We start from the raw sequence: 14,813 nt of genomic DNA, 5'->3' as shown, positions 1-14,813 counted from the left end.
GTCCGAGCGAGTGGCACTCGGTGTGCTGCAGGATACGGGTGGCACCGCAGGTGAGCAGAACCCCTGCTACTCACATTGACGATAGCTTCCTTCGTCTGGGCCATGTCCGATATCACCCCGTCCGTGATGATCAGGAGCACGAAGTACTGGGAGCCGTCCTGTTCTGTGGTGGCGTACCTAGACAGGGAGATGTTCATGTGAGCATAGGCTTCTGGGGGGTGGGTACCGGGGATTGGGGACTCTGAGCTCTAATCTTGCTGCCCTGGGCCATGTTCATCCCTGGGGTAACTCCAGTGAACCCATGGGGAATTTGTCCCCGGGTCTGTGATACAGAGCAGCTTCCCCAATTTCCCAGTTTGGGAGATTTCTGTGGCAAGATTAGAGCTCCCCAAGGGGAGTCCCCCTCCTCCTCTTCCTGCCCCCAAATGTAACTTCCGTTTCTGCTGTCGCCAAGGGGCCACGTCAGCTCCCAAGAGAGCTGGGCTGTGACACCACTTACCCAAGCCAGGATTCTCCTGGGAGTAAAGGAGAGGGCTGTGGCACATCCCTGCTAGTCCAGCTGCAGGGTGTTAAATATGGGCTTTGACCCAGCCCAGGAAGTGACATAAATACACACCATGCTCCCGGAACCCAGGGCTTGAGACATACACATGGATTGGACACAGCCCAGGAGGATCCACTGCCCTGGCTAGCTCTTCCCAGCTCTGGCTGTGATCAAACAGCTCTTGACTCTTTTGCTGCTCCCAGTTGGCCATTCTATGCAGACACTGCCATAGCTCTGGTGAGCACCACCAGCCCACTTCTGGCCCAGGGAGGGGTGACTGAGCAAGCCATGTTGTGGAATACTGCCACCAAGTCAATGCACTAGCTGGATGTACCTGGCCACATGGTTGACTACCGGAGCAAAGTTAGTTGGGCCATAAAGCTGGACAGTCTTGAGACTCTTGTGATAGGCTTCTAAAATGCCCTCAATCCCGCTGCAGTAGGGGTTGTCGGTGTTGCCGTTCTGAGAGAGGGAGGAAGAGCAGTGAGGGGGAGGTTCCCAAACAGGGGAGTCATTCCCCATCCCCCCACTTTTATTTCCCAGACCCCTGCTTGGAGTGCTGGCTAGAGGAATGTGAGGAATTCCCCACAGTGCTGGGAGGAATCACCTGCATTTTTTCCACCAAATGCATCTGATGAAGTGAGCTGTAGCTCACGAAAGCTTATGCTCAAATAAATTTGTTAGTCTCTAAGGTGCCACAAGTCCTCCTTTTCTTTTTGTGAATAAAGACTAACATGGCTGCTACTCTGTCACCTGAAGGGGTTACCCTATGGCCTCAGAGGAACAGTGATGATAACACTTAGCACTTATGCAGTGGTTTCCATCCTAGGATCTCAAATTGCTTTAAAAGCACCATCATCCCCATGTTCCTGGTGGGGAAACTGAGGCACAGAGAGGGGCTATGACTTAACCAAGGACAAACAGAGTACAGACTACACCCATGAGGTGGGAATGGAACCCAGGAGACCCAGTTCTAGCACTGAATCGGCTTCCATTGCTGAGGCTCAGTCCCTAGTTGGCATCTCCAGAGAGTGGGGCTCAGGGAGCCACCGGAGTTACCTCCCCCGTGCTGTAAGGAGGGGAGCTCTCTCCTGGGGGTGGGGGTGGGGGTGGGGGTAGGGAGACAGCAGCTATGTCCCTTCTCCAGTGGGGACTGGGAAGAGGCTCACTAAAAAAAAAAACAGGTTTCCCTGCTCAAATTTTTATGCCCTCCCCATGGGAAATCCATTGTCCTGTCCTCAGAGCAGCCATGCTGCTACCCTTGGTGATCATGGCCGTTTGGCTGGCTCAGGCCAAGCCACAGAGGCCTCGTGGCAGCCCAGAGCAGCATGTCTCAGAGCCCAGGGTCGACACACTCGGCTTGTGTGCCGGCGCTGAAAACAGCCATGTAGACAACTGGACTGGGGCTGGCGCTCGGGCTCTGAAGCCTATGGTGGGGGGTGGGCGTCGGAGCCCAAGCATCTACACAGATGTTTTGAGATCCGCAGCACAAGTCTGAGCCTGCTGAGCCCGGCTCTGGGCCTCACCGTGGCAGCTGTGCAGAGGGACCCACTGAGGCTCCGCTAGGGCCGACTAAGCACCCGGAGACCCGTCAGGCTGTGCCACAGTCACGGGTCCGATCAGCGTTGGCTGCTCTGTGGAGGCACCTCAGGCAAGCCTGGTCAGGGATCACACGGACTGGCTGGTCTAACCAGGGGGTCAGATTAGTGGGGAGGTGGTGCCATACACGCCCTAACCCCCACTAAGGGCCTGATCCTGTCAGGCGCTGAGCACCATCCACACCCACTGAAGCCGGCAGGAGCTGAGGGTGCTCAGTACCTCCCGGGGCTGCTCTTTCAGGCTCAGGGCCTGGCCCAAGACTTCACAACAGCCAGACCGCCTGCTGGACAGGAGCGAGGCCCTTCACTTCCGCGCGGGCACAGCATGGCTGAAGAGGCTGGAAAAGAGGCTGTCTATGCGCTGGTGAACACGACAGAATTGCTTCGGCATAACTACACGGCTCAGGTGTGTGAATAACCTGCACCCGCTGAGCGACGTCGTTATCTGACCTCACACGGGGCCAGCATAGCTGTAGCAGGGCAGGGCACTCACCGCCACGGCGCCTCCTGCTGGCAGTCTGGGAATTAGCTCATCCAGCTCAGGCGCGCCCTCCTCTGGCCAGTTTCTCACTCGCAGTTACCTGCCCTGTTGTCTCCACCACCTCTGGCCCCATGTCTCTCCCGGACCTCAGTGCCGCTTATCTTGGGGTGCTACCCCGCAGCAATGCTCCCACATTCTGGGTCTCCCCTCCCAGGGGAACCCCACCCCCTATACCAGAGGTGGGCAAACTACGGCCCGCAGGACTCTCCTGCCCAGCGCCTGAGCTCCTGGCAGGGAGGCTCGCCCCCTGCCCCTCCCCTACTGTTCCCCCTCCCCCACAGCCTCAGTGCACCATGCCACCGGCGACAATGCTCCAGGCTGGGGGCGGGGGGCTGGGAGCTCCTGGGGCAGCACAGTTGCAGAGCCCAGCCTTATCCGGTGCTCCAGGCAGCGTGGTAAGGGAGCAGGGAGCAGGCGGGGGGGGGGCGGCGTTGGATAGAGGGCAGGGGAGTTTGAGGGGTCGGGGCGGTCAGAGGGCAAGAAACAGGGGGGTTGAATGGGGGCAGGGGTCCCAGGGGGGGCAGTCAGGAGGGAAAGGGGGGGTTGGATGGGGCAGCGGGGGGCAGTCAGGGGCAGGGGTTCCGGGGGCAGTGAGGGGACAGGGAGAAGGGTGGTTGGATGGGGCAGGGGTCCCGGGGGGCAGCCAGGAATGAGAAGAGGGGTTGGTGGGGCAGTGGGGGGCAGTCAGGGGCAGAGGGTCCAGGGGCGGTCAGGGAGGGGTGGTTGGGGCAGGAGTCCTGGGGGGCCATCAGGGGACAGGGAACAGGGGGGATTGGATGGGATAGGAGTCCCAGGTGGGGCCATCATGGGGCAAGAAGCAGGGGGGATCAGATAGGGGTCAGGTGCTGGGCCATGCCTGGCTGTTTGGGGAGGCACACAGCCTCCCCTAACCAGCCCTCCATACAATTTTGGAAACCCAATGTGGCCCTCCGGCCAAAAAGTTTGCCCACCCCTGCCCTGTACTCACCTTGTCTCAGTGGCTACTGCCAGTCGTCATCTAGCCCCTTCTCTCAGGGGCAGGCTGCAGTCTGAAGTGGCCACTCATCACTGGCAAGGGGGTTGGACCTGCTGCTTTTCTTGGCCTGGCTGCCTCCCTAGTACATCCTCAGGCCTTTGCTGCAAGGCCTCAGCCTGGGAGGTCACCAGGTCAGAGCTCTCCGCTCAGCCTGCCCTTCCCCAGCCCTGCTCTGTCCAAGGGACCCCGTCTCTCCAAGCATCTCCATCCTTCTGACTTCTGTCTCCCCATGGGCCCTTCTTCTACCCTGATTGGCTGCCTCAAGCCCGCTGACGATTGGCTCCCTAGGGCAGCCCTTTCCCAGGGCTGCTTTTAACCCAAGCAGGGTGACCGCCTGCAATAGCCACCGCCTCTCGCAGAGGTGGAGTTATTAACCCAACCGGAGAGCTCTCCCGTCGGCTTAGCACGCCTTCACCAGCAGCGCGAGAGCAGCTCAGCTGTGCTGATGCCAGCTGGTAGTGTAGACCTGCCCTAAGTGGTAGAGTGATTCAAAGGGGATGGCAGTACCAGGGGGAACTCGTGGGACACGTGCCCGTCAGGAGGGATTTTGGCTCCAAACCCAAGTGCAGGGTACATCTTGTCACTGTCATAATCCTGGATGATCTCGCCCACCGCCTTCAGCGCCATGGCGTAGGCGTTGAGCTGGTACGGGTTCATGTAGTGCAGGGAGGTGGATTGCGAGGGGTTGCCTGACGGAGAGAGAGAAGTGTCACACAGACCAGCAGGCAGCAGCGCACGGGCAAAGCAGTGGAGGTGCATGTGTATTTGTCAGGTCAGCTGAGGGTCAAACACTGAGGTCTTTACTCAGGGCCTGATTCTCACACACACCAGGGGAAGTCAAGAGTAACTCCTCTGTCACTGTAGGGAGGAAACTGACATAAGAGAGCGATTGTCAGCTGTGTGGAGCAGGGACTGTGCTTTTGTTCTGTTTGTACAGCACCTTGCACCATGGGGTCCTGGGCCAGGATCGCAGCTACTAGTCACTTTGGCAATATAAATAATCAATAATATCAGTGAGGTGAGTCCAACCCTCATTGATGTCCATGGGCATTGGCCTGGGTGGCTTGAGAAAACATGGTGACCCAAGGGCCAGGATCCAGTTCTCACCTCCACCCGTGTAAATGAGGAGTAACTCTGCTGAGGCCAGTGGAGTGATGCTGCTCTAAATCAGATCAGAACCAGGCCCCAGGTGTTTGGGCAGGACACTTGTTTGTTAATAGTATAAAACCCCATCCCTGTAAGGATACCTAATACCTATTGACAGATTTAACAAGTGCTCAACAGCCATAAAATAACTATTGATTTCACAGGCCTTTATGGGGAATGAACAACTGTGCAATAAATACATAATATCTCAGAGGGGTTTAGTGTAATGTATTGTCTGAGCAACTACCAGCTGTCTGAACAGAGACTGACCGTGCTTCAGGGAACATTAGTACGGTTAATCTGGTAGAACTCACCATTGGAAGCTGTGAAGTCAATAGCCACTGTGAAATTGATCTGTGTCCTAAAAAGGGGACAATGACACCATTAGTCAGAAGCTCTGACAGGCTGGTCCAGATTCTGCAGGCATTCTGCTCAGATTCCACCCTCGATGGGGCTAATGTTCCCAAACCAGTCGCCAGGCCTCGACACCCTGGCTTATTTGGAAGAGCTCAGACGGAGATTCAAACTGTGCTGTTCTCACCTGCAGTCTCTTGATGCACGGATGTCACAAGTGACAATGCACAGCTGAGCAAATCCATGGGAAACTGGCAGCCAAGCGAGCTCCCAATGGCCTTTGTTAACATCTCCCCAGTGCAGCAGGTGGGGAGAGCTTCGAGGGGATCTAAGCAGGGAGAGTGGAATCATCGAGCCAGTGGCCAGGCTCTCCCACCTGGGCACTGCACCTGCACATCGCATTTCACTCCAGCCGAGCCTCAAAGCGGAGACAGCAGCTTCGCTCAGGGAGATAAAGGCGGGTCTGAGTCAATAAGAGACACGTCAATGGCCAGAACTGCTCACGGCTGGGGCTGGGTTGAGAACAACGGAAGCTGAGCTGAGCGATTCTGCCTGTCTGACCAGGAGTGCGGAGCTCCCTCTTGGGTTGTTTTACAGCCCTGCCTTTGACTCTCAAGCTGGGTCCATTTCCTGGTGGCCACCTATGCTCTCATCCCCTGGCTTGAGCCAGAGAGGCACTGAGCACCCACAGCCCCTGGTATTTCCCAGCATTTTGCAGGATCAGGCCCTGTAGAGAGGAGACTGGGAGAGGAGCCCACACTCGCTCTGTCAGATCAGTGAGCTGCTCCCATGCACCCAGAAATCATCCCATGACCACAGCAGCAGCCAGGTGAGAACCCGGCTCCAGGGTCTATGAATTCCCCACTCGCCCTGCACAGAAGGGATAAGTGTGGACTGAGTACATAGGATTGTCTGCAGTGACTGGCACACCAGCCATGTCCCCATAGGTGGTGGGTGAAATTTCCCCTGGGGGAGGCGAGCTCCTTGTCCTGCCTCTTCCGCCCAGAGCCTTACCCCTACTCCACCCCTGCTCTGCACCAAGCCCCACCCCCACCCACTGCTGATTCGCCACTCACCTCTTCACACACCCCTCCGAGATCCCTCTCCAATCATCTCCTCCCCTGCCCCCGCCAGACCCTTCCCCCCGCCCCCCACCAGACCCCACCCCCACCTGCTGTGCAGCTGGCTCCCCGCTCGCTCCTCACCTGCTGCTGCACCCCCCCGTGACACCCACTCCCCTTTTCACCTTAAAGCACTAATAACATTCCCCAAGGCACCAGGTGTAGCCGAATTGCCAGACAGATTCTCCTCTGCGTGGCAGGGAGTTTGGTATATGCCATACAGAGAGACGAAGCACCAGGCTGCCTGTGCCACCCTGAAGCCTAATCTCTCCTTTTGGAAAGTGCTTGTCGGTGGCAGCCGGCATTAGGGCAGCAGTTTAATCACCTTCCTTACCCAGAATTCCCTGCCAGACTCGTTTACTTCAACTGGGTTTGAATAAAACGACTTGATCAAGAAATCAACGCACTGGCTATGGCAGCTCCTCCTTGAGCCAGGCCAGCAGTTACTTCTGGGTGCAGAGACTCACGGAGGCGTCGTCACTGGGAAACTGGTTTTAACCCCAATAACAGATTTTCCTCCAATAGAAAAGCCAGCGGAAGGTGGCCAAAGGCTCCGGGGGTGCTAGCGAATGCCTGTCAGATGGGTTCATTACCACTGTCATGGCTCTGTAACAGTTCCAGTGATCTCTGCTACTCGGTCTCTGGAAGGCTTTTTCACTGTGTAAAGTTAGTCGGGGATCTCCTCTGCTCACCTCCTCACTCCCCCTGTCTGCCACTGACTCCCCGCTCGCATTCTCACCCCCCTGCGCCCCGCCAGAGACATGGCCTGCAGCTGTGGGGACCTCCGAGGGGGGAAGGGGAAGGGGCTGGGGTGGGGGAGAGGAGAGGAGAGGAGGAAGATTCACCCCAGGCAGCAGCAAGCCCTGGGAGCCTCGGGGAAGGGCCAGAGCAGGGAGGGGAAGAGGCGGGGTGGGGGGCACCACAGCTGTGTTAAGGGAGGCAACGCCTATTATACCCGCTGTCCATGCACATCCCCTTCCGCCTCGCCCTGCTACTCAACAGCAACGCTGACTCTGCTGCCGCCAGACCAGGCACATTAGCCTGGCAAGGTTTTAATTAGTTACATTAATTAGGCAACTAAGGAGACTGTACCCCATGAGTCATCAGCAATGTTTGTGAATGCAGGCACCTTCCTCTCACCACAGCCCCGCTCCGGAGAAGTGGTTTGGTTGAACAGATGAGATGAGAATGAAAGCTATGGGTTTGATTCTCCTCCCCGGGTGTAAATCAGGAGTAACCCCACTGGGCCCCATTCCCCTCTTACCCGCCCTGGTGTAAATCAGGAGTAATCTTATTAGGCTCGATTCCTCTCTCACTCATCCTGGTGTAAATCAGGAGTAATTCCACTGGGCCCAATTCCCCTCTTACCTGCCCTGGTGTAAATAAGGAGTAATCCCACTGGGCCCAATTCCCCACCCTAATCCCACTGGTCTCTCCTTTTATCGACCCTGGTGTAAATCAGGAGTGACCCCACTGAAAGTAGTAGTGTTACACCAGTGTGAGAGAAGAATCAGGCCCCTTATGCTCAAATCCCATCAGGATCAGGGAGATGCTATAAACTAAGGTCCAGCTGCCACTGGTGTGAATCAGCCTCGCTACAGTGAAGTCAGTAGCATGATGCTGATTTACACCCACCAAAGATCTGACTCCTAGGGCCGAAATTCGAAGTGTCCAATTTGAGACACCTCAGAGGCATGATTGTTAACGGCAGCTGCTGAGCCCAAGCCCCTCTGAGGAGTGTCAAGCTGAGCTGCCAGAGCACAAGGCTTGTGCGGAGTTACAGAGCAAGGCTGTAGCTGAGCCAGGCCAGACCCCACTTGCCCTGAGTCACTAGACTCACTAGCTCTCACCAGTCACTAGAGTCACTAGCTCTCTCCACCACAGTGCAGAGCTGGGAAAGGAACCCAGGAGTCCTGGCATGCAGATCACTGCTCCACCTGCAGGAGCAGGCTGGTCCCCACCTGCGGAGTGTTTTATTAAACCTCTGACAAATACACAGATCAAATATATCCCTTGTCACCTCTGGACTATCATCCTGGGATGTGTGTAAATGGCTTGACCTCCCTGTGCCTCGTGGGGTTGAGGGGCTAGATAGCGTTGGCACTGAGTAGGAGTGATGGCTGAAAGGGCAGCCCGTGGGCACCCTTCCGCCAGGAGCTCTGGCTTCTCCAATCATCTCAGCTGTGCCGTGCTGGCTGTCAGCCCCTGTCACAAACCAGCATCAGTTGCTTTGTGACAAGCCGTGCCCTCAGCTGCCCAGGGAGATGCCTAACAAGGGGCCACTGCTGTCAACGGGCATTAACACCTCACCCTCCAGACGGGAAGAGACAAGGCCAAGGCTCTTGTGAGAGTAGCCCTTAAAAAAACGCCAAGGGGCAAAAACTAGCAGTGTGTGGGTGAGCACTGACAGGGCTGGGTGCTGATCCAAGGCATCCGAGTGTAAAACGGGCCAGGAGAGGCATCGATATGCCACTGCCAGGTGGCATTTGTGTGTCACTAATTGACAGGTGCATTTTGCAGAGGAGGGACAAAAGGTGCAGATGGGTTGAAGCCACTTCATGCAGTGCCAGTTCATGCAATGAGAGGTAGATACGCTGGAGGGTAGGCATAGGTTCCAAAGTGACCTAGACAAATTGGAGGATTGGGCCAAAAGAAATCTGATGAGGTTCAACAAGGACAAGTGCAGAGTCCTGCACTTAGGAAGGAAGAATCCCCTGCACTACTACAGGCTGGGGACCAACTGGCTAAGCAGCAGCTCTGCAGAACAGGACCTGGTGATTACAGTGGATGAGAAGCTGAATATGAGTCAGCAGTGTGCCCTTGTTGCCAAGAAGGCCAATGGCACATTGGGCTGTATTAGTAGGAGCATTGCCAGCAGATCGAGGGAAGTGATTATTCCCCTCTATTCAGCACTGGTGAGGCCAAACCTGGAGTATTGAGTCCTGTTTTGGTCCCACAACTACAGAAGGGATGTGGACAAATTGGAGAGAGTCCCACGGAGAGCAACAAAAATGATTTGGGGGCTGGGCACATGATTTACGAGGAGAGGCTGAGGGAACTGGGATTATTTAGTCTGCGGAAGAGAAGCGTGAGGGGAGATTTGATAGCAGCCTTCAACTACCTGAAGGGGGGTTCCAAAGAGGATGGAGCTAGGCTGTTCTCAGTGGCGGCAGATGACAGAACAAGGAGCAATCATCTCAAGTTGCAGTGGGGGAGGTTTAGGTTGGATATTAGGAAACACGATTTCACTAGGAGGGTGGTGAAGCACTGGAATAGGTTACCTAGGAAGGTGGTGGAATCTTCTTCCTTTGAGGTTTTTAAGGCTCGGCTTGCAAAGCCCTGGCTGGGATGATTTTGTTGGGGATTGGTCCTGCTTTGAGCAGGGGGTTGCTAAAGTCAAGATATATCACATCCACCACTTTCCCCATATCCACAGAGCCAGTTATTTCATCATAGAAGGCAATCAGGTTGGTCAGGTATGACTTGCCTTTGGTGAATCCATGTTGACTGTTCCTGATCACCTTCCTCTCCTCCAAGTGCTTAAAATGGATTCCTTGAGGACCTGCTCCATGATTTTGCCGGGGACTGAAGTGAGGCTGACCAGTCTGTAGTCGTGACCTGTTGTGACCACACAGCTCCGGTCATTAGCACGGTGGGTTGTGATTTTATTAGTCTCTTTCTCTTGTTGATCACTATACTCTGCATCTTTTCTTAACCTTACTTTGAATGGTCAGTGAGATCCAAAGCCAATGAACCCAGGGGTTACACTACAACACACACTCACATATAAATACCATCTCACTCACATAGCTCAAAAGATCGAGGAAAACTGTCTCCTGGACAAACTGGTAGGGGTCCAGCCAAAGTGCAAACACTGTGTTGTTCGGGGCTTGCTCTCCGTTACTCAGCTGGAGAACATTATGTCCCAGTTTGGTTCAGCTCTGCCTACATTAGACTAGTAGACACACAACGTAATCATTCCATGAGTCACAGGCTCACTGAAGTCAACAAAACTTCTGTGGTCACCAGTCCTAGCCAATATTCCCGCACCTAACGTCCCATGTCACAATGCAACCAACAAACTGATCACCAAAGTACAGCAAACGCCACATGTGCACTGTTCAGGGATACACGGGATGTTCCCCGCCACCAACTGTATGGGGAAATCCTGTCTGGACCGTGCTGTGCATTCTCCATCCAGCTGATAACATCATCAACTCACTGGGGTGGACAGAATGGGAGAGAGGCCCTCTGGAACATTATCACAAATGGCTCCCTGGCTTTGGGCTCTAATGTGCCTCTGGAGCCAGCTTCACAGGTTCTGGTGTGGTGTGATTCACTGTGCAGAGACTGACCATGCCTGGGGTACCAGGGCAGCCCACTGTGTGTCTGTGACACTGTGAAGGATGCTGCGCATATGCTGGATGGATGCTGTTTTTGTGTTGATAGATAGATAGATATACACACACTGCACAGTTCACTCTGTTCCATGTATGCTCTCAGCTGGGCATTCATGTCAGGCCACTAGGTACAACCCCCTGGCTCATGTCAGACAGGCCTCTATCCCTAGGGGAGAAGCGTGTATCTGTCTCATGATGTCAGCTCTTAAATCTGCTGGGGTTACTGCTTGGTCCCCTTTAAACCAAATCCCTTCTTGCACACGCAGCTCATCCCTGACCTGTTTGGAGGGAGTGACCTCCTGCAGCACTTGCTTCTTGCGATGTGGTCAGCCCTCTTTTCCTGCCTGCGGCACCTGTCCTGTTTGGTGCTTTGCTGGATTGCCCGGAGCCTCCCTGCAGAGATGGGGAGGTACTACAGTATGCTGCTAGACTATCTGCTGTCACAGACCCCTCTGTGGCATCTGTGGGAGGTCTTCCCAGCTCAGCATATCTGCCACCGGTAGTGCCCTTCCTACACAGTCTAGTCACATGAATGGTAGTCATGAGGGTGCACTCAGCAGTGGCTTCTTCGTGATGGTTTGTGCGCAGACTGCACGTCCACCTGGTGCGCAGAGGAGAATGGATGGGATCGGCCTATCCATAGAGCCCAGCCAGGAGCGCCTCTTCTGTCTGAGCACATCCCCCTCCTGTGTCTGTCAGGGCTCTGCCGGCCAGTGCTGTGGGCTGCTGACTTTGCATCAGTGCTGCTACTAGGCCTCCCCTGTGGCTCTAGCTGCTCTGCAGGGCTGCAGCACGCTAGGACTGGCGCCTTGCTTACCATTTTCTTTCCTCGTCCATATGCCCATCTGTGGGTCTCTGACCACTCCGATGCTGTGTTGGCTGCCTCCCGGGCTCACAGGTTTGTGACTGGTGTTTGCAGAGTCTGGAAAGATAGTTGGCCATCCCTGTAAATCGCTGGACTCCCCTTACATCCTTTGGCCCGGGCATTTCCTTAGTTTGTCAAGGTCTGTTTGGAATCTCTCAGAATCCGACAGATGTCCGAAGTAGGGAGCTTCAGCATGTCTGCACTTGGCCTGACATTCCTCTCCAAATACCTGGTTAGGGGTCGTCACAGGTTGGTACCATAGTCCTTGACATCTCCTCCTACAATAAAAATTTCATCAGCTACAGTATGATACCTGGGAGTCTCTCTGGTGACTAGTTCAGTTGACACTGGAACACTCTGGGGTTAGGCTGATGCCCACAGGCACTGGTACCTGCCAGAGGGTGCAGCCAAGGCAGTCAGATGACTGCATGGCTCACCCCATTCAATATGCTACAACCCATTCTTGGCATCACAGACCAGGAACCCTTTTGCCCTGCATAGATCAGGCTGTGCGTCCTCAATTGCTGGTACCCTTTTCAGTGCTCTGGTCAATGCAGCCATCATGAATATGGGACCTCAGGAGATCATCTAGTCCAACCTCCTGCTCAAAGCAGGACCAATCCCCAATTTTTGCACCAGATCCCTAAATGGCCCCCCAAGGATTGAGCTCACAACTCTGGGTTTAGCAGGCCAATGCTCAAACCACTGAGCTATCCCTCCCCACCTTCAGTTTGCCTGAAGGTTTTCTCACCACTACCAGGCTGCTGATCCACTCTGTGCCAGTTTTGATGGGTGTAATGATGCTGCTTCTTTTCAGGTTTGTTTGTTCCTTCTTCACTGGCCCCACCAGGGCTAATGGAACTCAGCATTTCAATAGTCTCATGAGTTGCACATGGCGAATCTACTCCTAACTTCAGCTTGCCCTCTAGGTATCCATCTCCTTGACAGACATGCTTATAGTCTGTTGGAATGCTGGACAGGGCCCCCAGTGCTGGTCTCCTCCGTCCCATGGGTAGATATTCTGATGCTGTATTGTGACCAAATCCAGGATTTGCACGGCTTTCTGTCTAGAGGCAGGTGGACCTCCTGTGTGCCAATTACTATGAACTCCAAGTGATAACACCTCTCGTTTTGTGAGTTTCTTATCAACAGCCTGCATTTGCCCACTGGCCTCCAAATGGTTTCCCTGTACATCACCAGCACGTGATCACATTCCCACAGTCTAACATTGCTGCTTCCCAGTGTTGCTGGGATTATACAACAGCTAGCTCCACAATCCAGCTGGAATTGAGCTGGTTGTTGATCTAGTAGCACGGTTGCAAATATGGCAGTTGAATGGCTGTCAAACTTTTTCTCCAGCATGTGTACAGTGAGTCTTTGGATCTGCTAGAGTCACACTGCAGACATCCTCCTCCTTACTGGAGGTCCCTATATCCTCAATCGCTGCATGCAGTCCTGCATTTTTCTTCTGGTGGTAGCTTCTGGCAAACAGAGGCTAGGGACACCATCCCTGCCCATCCTGGCTAATAGCCATTTATGGACCTATCCTCTTTGGACTTATTCCCTTCCACAGCCCAGCCTACACCCATATCTGGTCACACAGCCCAGCCTATATCCCATTCCCTCCCACAGCCCAGCATACACCCATTCCCTCACACAGCCGGGCCTGCATGCCGCCCTACACTCTATTCCTTTACACAGCTTGTCCTACACTCCCTCACTACACCCACCACTTCTTCTCTCCCTCCCCAAATCTATTCCAGGGAAAAGGTTTCCCCTCAATGGCCTGCAGCAGATTGCACAAGGGAGCCCTGCCTGGCCAGTCCCGGATAGCATCCTGATCAGCCCCTCTCTCGGCGATTCCTGTGAGTGTAATGCGATCAGCCATCGCATCTGAACCATTCTGAGCCCCTCTAGTTAGCGCAGGCCCAGACAACCAGCTGTCAAGAACGGGAAACAATCCAGTGAGCTCCTCATTTGCCACAAGGTAAAAGAGATCATGGTTAATGTGACAAAAGAGCCCCGTTGTTGGGGAAAGAAGGGAGACATTCACGGCAGTGACAGATGTCACCGATATCTGTACAAATGTAACACTGCCTGTTTCCAATATCATGCCAGCAGAGCTATGCAAGGGGAATCTTTGTTATATCCTGAGAATCACAGGGACGGGGGAAGAGGCAGAGGAGAAAGGAAACCCACTGTGATGAAGTGGGACTGTTCTTAATGTTCTCTCTGAATACTGTGTGGATGCCTCAGTTTCCCCTAGGCATTTATTAAATATCTAGGTGGTGGGGTAAGCTGTGTGATTGTTGCAGAGCCTTAGAGGGCAGTGCAAGGCTGTCTAGGCAGAGAATAAGAGCGCTTGTGACACCTTAGAGACTAACAAATTTATTTGAGCACAAGCTTTTGTGAGCTACAGCTCACTTCATCAGACGCATTCGGTGGAAAATACAGTGGGGAGATTTCCACCGAATGCATCCACTGTATTTTCCACTGAATGCATCCAATGAAGTGAGCTGTAGCTCATGAAAGCTTATGCTCAAATAAATTTGTTAGTCTCTAAGGTGCCACAAGTACTCCTTTTCTTTTTTGCAAATGCAGACTAACACGGCTGCTACTCTGAAACCTGTTATTAGGCAGAGACTGGCCGACACCCTGTCTCCTGGCAACTGATGGTCTGGGCCCTTCCCCCCTGCAAGGTGAGAGCTAAAGGGTTGGAGAACAAAGGAATCAGGTGCCCTCCTGGCCCAGAAAGGGACAAAGCCCAGAGTAGGAGGGGCTGGAGGGTGAGTCAGTTGGGGGCTGGCTGGGGACATGGAGTGAAGTGCAGAAGTGGTTGTCTGGCTCACTGCCCCCCAAAATGGACCCAGCTGAGGGATCCTGTTCTCTGTACTTACAAGCTCTGTTCTAGACCTTGTTCCTATCATCTAACAAACCTCTGTTTCACTGGCTGGCTGAGAGTCACATCTGACTGCGAAGATGGGGAGCAGGACCCTCTGGCTTCCCCAAGACCCCACCTGGGTGGAGTCGCTGTGGGAAGCGCACGCAGGGGCAGAGGATGCTAAATGCTCCGAGGTCAGACCCAGGAAGGGGGAAGCCGGGTGAGCTGTGTGTCCTGCAGACAGGCTGCTCCCAGAGAGGAGACTCCCCCAGAGTCCTGCCTGGCTTTGTAGGGAGCAGTTCCAGAGCATCGCCCAGTGATGCCGTGACACCCACTTCATACAAGATC

The 14,813-nt window shown here is 54.4% G+C and overlaps 1 protein-coding gene across 1 annotated transcript in view; it reads right to left on the bottom strand.

Annotated features, from left to right (window-relative positions):
• CPNE5 (copine 5) overlaps positions 1-14,813 on the bottom strand; it is a 207,665-nt gene that overhangs the window by 57,793 nt on the left and 135,059 nt on the right. Inside the window, exons 15-18 of the mRNA XM_038380314.2 lie at positions 5,159-5,205; positions 4,206-4,387; positions 879-1,006; positions 75-177 (exon numbers count right to left, since the gene is read on the bottom strand). Coding sequence (XP_038236242.1) covers positions 75-177; positions 879-1,006; positions 4,206-4,387; positions 5,159-5,205 — 460 coding nt within the window. The remainder of the gene's footprint in view (positions 1-74; positions 178-878; positions 1,007-4,205; positions 4,388-5,158; positions 5,206-14,813) is intronic.

This window comes from Dermochelys coriacea, chromosome 21 (assembly GCF_009764565.3).
Source record: "Dermochelys coriacea isolate rDerCor1 chromosome 21, rDerCor1.pri.v4, whole genome shotgun sequence".
Lineage (NCBI taxonomy): Eukaryota > Metazoa > Chordata > Testudines > Dermochelyidae > Dermochelys > Dermochelys coriacea.
The sequence above is the reverse complement of the archived record's forward strand: the minus strand, read 5'-3'. Positions and strand labels throughout refer to the sequence as shown.